We start from the raw sequence: 7,955 nt of genomic DNA on the forward strand, positions 1-7,955 counted from the left end.
AGGTATGCTATTGCCTATAATATATTTAGCTAAATTCACATTTCTTTATTCCGACGGCTGCATATTGCATAATATATGCATAATACTGTTCTATTCACTTGCATGACTGTTGACACTAGTTTTAATGCAGACAAACGGGGAATCTTTATTTTTATATTTTAAGAATGACAAAACAAGCTAGGAGATTTAGTTTTCAAAAGCTTTATTTTATCTAACTCTTGCTAATTGAATACATTTTACTGAGTCCCTCGGACTCAATGCCCGCCATGTGTCAAAATTGTTCATTACCCAAACAAAGAGGAACTATAGATGAGCGATACCGAGCCTCCACTCGGCAGAATTTATAGGTGACACACTTTCAAAATGGCTTCCAAAGAGGATCCAATCTATCAAATTTTCTCATTTCGGGACTGTAAGTCTTCTCCCGACCCGATTTTTGAGCTCCCTGCACAGTGTCTGGACCCCACGCCGCCCCCCATAGTCATAGATAACGGCTCGTTTCAGACCCGGGCCGGCTGGGCTGTTCCAGGGGGGGAACAGGACTCTCCGCGGCTGCTCTTCAGGTCGGTGGCGGCGCGAAACAGAGGAGCCGCACGGAGCGACACTCAGATTGGAAACGACATCCCCAATCTGGAGCCTCTGCGGTGGCTGCTCAAGAGCCAGTTTGATCGAAATGTGGTGGTCAATTTCGAGATCCAGGAGCTCATTTTCGACTATGTGTTTACACACCTGGGCATCACTTCAGAGGTGAGTGAGGCAGTTAACTTAAATTATAGTTGTTTTTATTATTTATTCCTGTCTAATTCCTATGAGATACGTTTGTGTTCGTTGCTAAAACATTTGACATATTGTCCCTGCATCCTAGGATTATTTTTATTCAAAACATGGTGAAACAAGAAGCAAGTATTATGGAGTGTTTAAAAAAAGTAGCAAAGTGACCCATTGGTTTGGAAGCCTTGACTTTGGTATTTTAATTTGAATGCTGTGGCAGCCTGAGAGTAGTGAGAGATTGGAAACGTTATACAGCTTTCTGACAGACCTTTATACTCTTCTCATTAATCTAGGTTAATCTATGAGACTTGAATTAAGTAGACAGATAGACTGCAACACCCACCTGTCACTTAATGTCGGCAAGCCTTCAATAATACATGACATTAGTACAATTTAAACCAGGATGTGTTATATACAAATGTTTCCTGTACAGTTGACTTGAATGGAAAATGAGCCATGTACTTATTTTTAGTTTTAGGATAATTTGTATATTTTAGTAAATATGCTTGATTCAGCTGTCAATTATTATTTTATTTATTTATCTCCAAGGGTTTGCAACTTAATCAATTCTATACATAGCTACTGTGAGTAACCTTTGATCTTGTCATGTCTATGCATCAGTGGTATTTTCTGCCAAAAACAAACTTGTGTGTCCTTTTCCTAAATATATATTTTTGGGGCATTTTTCATTGTATATGACAGCTGAAGAGAGACAGGAAATGTCTGGAGGAGAGAGTAGGGGATGACAATGCAGCAAAGGGCAACTTAACCAAAATGCTATTGTTGTCCTGTTTTTCTTAAAACATTCAAATATGTCCCACACTGTGTGTCTTTGCCCTTAAAAAAATGTCAGCAGTGTGCTGTAAATGTTTTTGTCTGACACCTACTCCAGGGCAGCATTCATGGGTGTTAAAAATAAAAAATACCAATATAGACCGAATCAATGTTCTTGCTGATGGTCTGGTTTGCTTTTGTGGGTCATTTAGAAGTATCAGTTTTAATGTCAGTCTGTTTCATATCCCGCTAAAAGCTCCTCATAGCAGCTGATCGCATGGTGTGACTCGCAGCTGCGTGTATCCTCACACAGGTGTCAGAAATGTCTTTCTTGATGTCAGTAACTGAAGAGTCTTCATAAATGAGTTTGAGGTCGATTGAAGAGGGGTAAGTGTTTAAATATAGGAATAGAGATGTACCCTAAATGTTCTTATAGTGAAATGGGGAGTGCATGAATTAAAGTGATGCAGAGAAGTAATATTTAGCCATTTCTGTTTTTGTTTTTTTTATTCACAGTCAAACTATCTCATTAAGACAACCAGATGATTCATCAGCAATACTATTCCCATGCTTTTGTAGGGCAGTGTGGCACATCCCATTGTTTTGACGGAGGCCCCCTGCAGCCCGCTGCACTGTCGGCAGATGATGTCAGAGTTGCTGTTTGAGTGCTACCAAGTACCTTATGTGTCCTACGGCGTAGACAGCTTGTACAGCTTCTACCACAATAACACCCAAAGGAACCTCCAGCCACCACACACCGGCATCATTCTGTCCTCAGGATACCACTGTTCACACATCCTGCCAGTTATAAACGGCAGGTGAGGATTCACAGTGCAAAAACACCTGTCACTGTTTGTTTGATACTATCTCACTGCCATTGTTATTCAGAAATAATTTTCCTTTCCAACCCTTATTCTTCCATTTCCTTCAATCATAAACAATGTTATTTTGTCTGTACATGAAGAGTTTATTTGGTTAAAATTCTAGGTTTGATGCGGTTAACAGTAAGCGTGTGAACGTGGCTGGGAGTCAGGCAGCGTCCTACCTGCAGCGCCTCCTTCAGCTTAAATACCCAGGACATCTTGCTGCTGTCACGCTCAGCCGTGTCGAGGAGCTTCTGCATGAACACAGTTACACAGCTGTGGATTATCATGAAGGTACTGTACGACGTTGTAAATACATACAGCTGATAAGCTTAAAGTTAACTGTTTCTCAGAGATGCAGAAGCGTATAAACATGGATGTTTTTTTAATAGTTAAAGGACCCAACATCAAAACACTGAATTTGCACATTTTCTCCTTGTTGCTGGTGGGGATGCAGCAGGCACATAAAAAAACAACATGGAGATGCATTACTTGTAAAGTATTTCTTACATTCTGATTTACTGACTGTCTATGTGCTCTATTTTTCGATGTCTTCAGAGTTGGAAAAGTGGCGCAGCCCGGAGTTTTACGAGCGGGAGGTTCACCGTATGCAGCTTCCCTTCACCAGTAAGGTGCCAGGTGGCTGTGTGAGCGTAGAGGAGAGGCAGGAGAGACGAGCTCAGCAGCTTCGACGGCTTCAGGAGATCAATACTCGCCGAAGGGAGGAGAAACTGCAGCAGGACCAAGAGAGGCTGGATAGACTCACTGTAGTACAGGCAAGAGATCTATTGTTTAATTCAAAGTTTGTTCCATAGAGCTTTAGGTCTCTCTACTGGCATTTATATGCATTAGAAAAAAACACCCGTAATGACCTTTTGACCTTTTACAACTGAAAACCCCAGAGACAAGGGCTTACTGCTCTTCTCAGGAATTTTGTTGTCAACTCCCACTATAATTATTCAAAATCTAAACACCTCCAGCTACATGCTTAAGCTGATGTTTGATCTTTGTCTTTGAATCTTGAAGTTGGTACACAGTGACACTATAGTATTGTGTGTGCAGGAGCTGCTGGAGGACGGCCTGCTGGATCAGTTTCATAGGAGTCTGGTGGAGCTCAACATGGACTCAGCCGAGGAGCTACAGTCGTACATCAACAAGCTGCAGCTGGCAGTGGAACAGGGCAGACAAAAACTGCTGCACAGTGATGGAGCAGAGGGAAAGACAGAAGTGGGTTTTACTCTATCAAAGCAGAATAAAACTCCTATTTGTGTCCAAATGTAAAACCCTTTTCTGGCTTAGCATTTGTTTCATTCTATAAAACGTTGTAAGAACTGAAGCGTGAAAGGGAGATTGTCCAGAGAGAGTATGGATGACATGTAGCAAAGGGACAGAGGGTAGGAGTTAAATTTGGGACTGCTGTGTTGCAGACTTTAGACTTTTACGGGGCACCTGCTCTACCGACTGAGCACAACTGGAACTCCTAAACATTTATTTTGTATATGTAAATGTCTCTCTGAGTCATGACTGTCTACAATGACTGAGTAGTGCGAGTCCTGCCGGCTGTGTTGTTGTAAAAGCTGTTTTAGTCAAGGACTACAGAAACAATTCTGTGTAAATTTATGTGCAATGTGAAGTTACAAGCTAATTAAAGTGTGCTAACATTACAATGCAGGACACAGGCAATTGCAGCTCGACCCCAAGGACTAAATTGTCCACCACTTGTGCTTGATTATGGTACGTTCCATTTGATGACTCCTTTGGACAAATGGGAGGGCAGGGGGGTTTGAGGTGTGTCGCTGGAGGATATCGGAGGCTTTAGTATGGTGAAGGTGACGCCAAACAGAAGTTTGAGGCGACATCTACTAGACCAAAAAGTCACACATTCTTCCTCTGAGCAGTGTTTCTATGTATGTAATGAATTACTTGGTTATGAAAATGTTTCACTTGCAAAAAGTAACAAAGCAGCAAATGTCAAGCTGCACTCTATATTCTGCAAAAAGAAATAATGACAGCTGATAAACCCAGGAGCCCTTGAGCTGAGGTGACATTATCATGTCATTACTGCGAATGTGCTGCGGTGCTCTTTGGGATCCGTCCTTGTTTGCTGAAGCTAATGTGCCACAGTTGACATGAAGCCTGAGGCTGTTCTGTTGCCCTCTGCCAGGTGTCTGAGCTGGAGCAGCCGATGGACGAGGGAGACGGAGTGGCACTGATCGATCCTGACTTCCTTGATGACACACTGCCAGAAAAGCCTGCTAATGTGATTCAGGTAATGGCTGAGGGACACAGGAACTTCCCAGACTGATAATTAGATCCTGGTGTATGCTATGCAGGTAGTTATCCTACAGGGCAATATGTGGAAGGATGTATGTTTCTTGTAATTAATTGAGTTTAAATGACACTTTGTACACTTGTTTTGTTCTGACAGGAAAACTAATTTTCTTATTTTGCAAACAGTACATAGATCATTGCAGCTGCCTAACTAGCTAAGAACCTCCCCGTGTCTGCATAACCCGAAATAAGAAAAAATAAAGTTTCATTGACTGATCAATGCCTTTCTATTAAAAACCATGAGATTTAAAGTCATGTGACCCTGTAGTACCAGCAGGTGATGCATGAGAATCTAGTTCTGTAATGTAGATATTAGTTTCTGTTCTTCTCCTGATTGCTAACGAGCAAAGACTAAAAGCATCTTTTGAGACTTGTTCTTTTTGCTCATGAACTAAACCACTCAGAAACTTTCCCGTACTTGTCACACATTGATGTCGGCTGAAAATATCTTACATGTTGTGCCCAGCCCGTGTTCAACGTGGCAGAGTACCACCAGCTGTTTGTAGGGACGGAGCGTCTGCGGTGTCCAGAGATCATGTTCCAGCCCTCACCAACCGGAGAGGATCAGATGGGACTGATGGAGACTCTGCAGTACGTCCTGGCAAGGTAATGTTATTTTGGGGACGCTGTAATGATAAGCACACACATGCATGTTCAGAACTGTGAATGTAAATACATAAAATATTTTAAAAAATCATGCACACATGATTTTGGCCAGTTTGGGTTATTTATCAAAAACTCCCAAGTTAGCAACTTAAATTATTATTATTATATTTTTTTTCATAATGTTTAATTGATTTTATGTTTCAAAATTATTAAAAATTCTGCTAATAACATGTGTTTATGTGTTCGTCATTCAGGTACACTCCAGAGCAGCAGGATGTGCTAGTGAGCAATGTGTTTCTGACCGGTGGGAACATGCAGTACCCAGGAATGAAGGCGAGAGTGGAGCGAGAACTGCTGGCCATGAGGCCTTTTCAATCAAACTTCAAGGTCTTTTTAATGTCCTCTTTAAAACCCTTTGTATGATTGTACAACCTTTACTATTGTGACGATCAATTAATTGTGAACAGATTACAGATAGTAGATAGAGATAGTACGTGAATCTGGAAGAAAGAAACTTAAATCCAGTAAAGCAGCTAACATGTTTTATTTGTTGAAATACTTTTGGAATGGATGGTTTATAATCGGGGTATAATGTTTTGTAAACTCTGGTCAACTCCTGCCTAGGTTACAATGGCGTCGCGGCCGGCTCTGGATGCCTGGTATGGGGCAAGAGACTGGGCCGTTGAGCATCTACCTAGCCAAGGCGGAGAGTCGTCAGAGGGATGGATCAGCAGACTGGACTACGAGGAGAAAGGAGGCGAGTACCTGAGTGAGCACTGTGCCTCCAACGTCTTCATTCCCATGAAACTCGCCAAACCACTTCCTGCTCGTCCTAACGAGCCTGCTGGTAACATGCTGACATCAACCGAAGTGTCTGCTGCTGTCCCCACGGTTACTTCTGCACTGACGCCCCCCAGTTCTACTCTTACTGATGTTTCCATGGTAACCGCTTGAACTGAGATCTCAGATTTTTTTTTTTTTTTTTTCTAAAATTACATTTAGAAATGATTGTTGGTTGAAGCAGAGTGTTTACTTTTTTCTGTTTGACTTTGCTGCTTCTACATAAGTTTTTAACCCTAAAATTTCCTAGCATGCATTTCAGCAGCCTTTAATGTGAAGGTTTGAGCTACATGCTTTCAAATGTGAAGAAGACTTTGCAGAAGACTTTTCCCATTTATGGGAAGACTCTTTTTCTTATTGGATTCAGATATGATCTGATGACTGTCAGAGGGGTTTGCTGTCAGGCATTTCACCTTTGAAGTGAAAACAAACACCCCATCCAACAAACAAAATAAACGGATGATTGTAACTGTTTTTACAGTGAAGAGGCACTGCTTGTGTCCAGAAATGACCATTCAAGAATGTGTAGGGGATATGTTTCCTGCCTGTTCTTCAGTCAGCAGAGACTTCATCTGTTCACTCTCTGTTATACAATACTGGTGACATCACTAGAATATTCTTCTCTGTTTTATTATCATTATACAAAAGAGAGAACCTTCAAATTGATTGGTTATATAAATGATCTAAACAGGTCCAGTGGGAATATTTAATGTATTTATATGTAAATAGAATTTTTTGTTTGAATTTTGTATTTTTTCTATAAAATTCACATTTTGACTGATTTGAAAAAGTTGTTTGTTATTAAGTTGATAATCAGGGGGAGCCAAGAGGCTGATGGTCTCTGCACACTTCAAATGAAGGGTCGGTTGCCTCAAATTCATGCGCACACTCACACATACAAACACACACACAGCTTTAACAGGTTTTTAGTATTATGGCCCTGTGTCACACTTGGATTTGTTCTCACATCAATGTATTGTTGGTAAATACATTTTGGTGGGCTAAGGAAAAAACAAGGGAGTTTTTTTTTTCCATAAACGTCGGCCACATTACTCTAAATTACTCCTCCATTTTAAGATTAGTTTGATTCTTAATCTTTGTTTGGAGGATGGATTAGTACATTTGTTTGTATCTTTAAATGTTTGGTTTGTACAACCAACATTTTAATCTCTAAAACTCAAAGTTATATACTAGATTTAAGTACCCTGAAGATTTAAAAAAAAAAACTAAAACAAGGAAGAATGTATTAGTATCATTTAAGTGCAAAAATAATGCAGTCAGCTTCTTCCAGAGATGATTTTTCAGACTGATCCAAACCTAAACAATAAACCGAAAGCATTTGCATGGATAACATGCAGGGTGACTGGTTAAGTCATTTTAAATGTCTGTTTATTAGAAATTACAATATTCATTATTTATTATTATAAGGTATACAGTATAGTATAACAGTATAGTTTTGCACCACTAGAGGGCACAAATCATCAAAAAATCTGTCTCTGTTTCAGCCCAACAGCTGCAACTGAGCAATGTTATTTTTTTTAACAGCAGATTAAAAATAGCAGATACATTTCAAATGACATGTACCTCTGTGACACGGTGCTCTCTCATACCGGCTCTGTAAAACAGCTCTAAGGAGGGACACTTTCTTGCTGCAGGTTTTCATTCATGTCAAAACGAGTCTTTGGTTTTCTTTAAGTGCCATTTGAGCAAAATGTACTTTGTGTTCTGCCCACTAATCCACAAATCTACAGTTCAATCAGCCTTATGTTC

At 40.4% G+C, this 7,955-nt stretch overlaps 1 protein-coding gene across 1 annotated transcript; it reads left to right on the forward strand.

Moving 5' to 3' along the window:
- Positions 1-347: 347 nt before the first annotated feature.
- actr5 (actin related protein 5) lies at positions 348-6,966 on the forward strand. The gene is made up of 9 exons (XM_020638119.3): positions 348-747; positions 2,125-2,363; positions 2,533-2,702; positions 2,967-3,184; positions 3,471-3,635; positions 4,573-4,677; positions 5,206-5,345; positions 5,600-5,732; positions 5,970-6,966. Exons 1-9 carry the CDS (start codon positions 364-366, stop codon positions 6,297-6,299), a joined length of 1,884 nt encoding a protein of 627 aa, XP_020493775.2. The 5' UTR covers positions 348-363; the 3' UTR covers positions 6,300-6,966.
- Positions 6,967-7,955: the final 989 nt, after the last annotated feature.

This window comes from Labrus bergylta, chromosome 12, assembly GCF_963930695.1.
Source record: "Labrus bergylta chromosome 12, fLabBer1.1, whole genome shotgun sequence".
NCBI lineage: Eukaryota > Metazoa > Chordata > Actinopteri > Labriformes > Labridae > Labrus > Labrus bergylta.

Excerpts from the sequence above, each read along its gene's own strand:
- actr5 (XM_020638119.3), top strand. The coding sequence starts at position 364 with ATGGCTTCCAAAGAGGATCCAATCTATCAAATTTTCTCATTTCGGGAC. Across the intron at positions 2,364-2,532 it reads CTGCCAGTTATAAACGGCAG|GTTTGATGCGGTTAACAGTA; the intron begins GTGAGGATTCAC and ends TTAAAATTCTAG. Across the intron at positions 3,185-3,470 it reads ATAGACTCACTGTAGTACAG|GAGCTGCTGGAGGACGGCCT; the intron begins GCAAGAGATCTA and ends TTGTGTGTGCAG.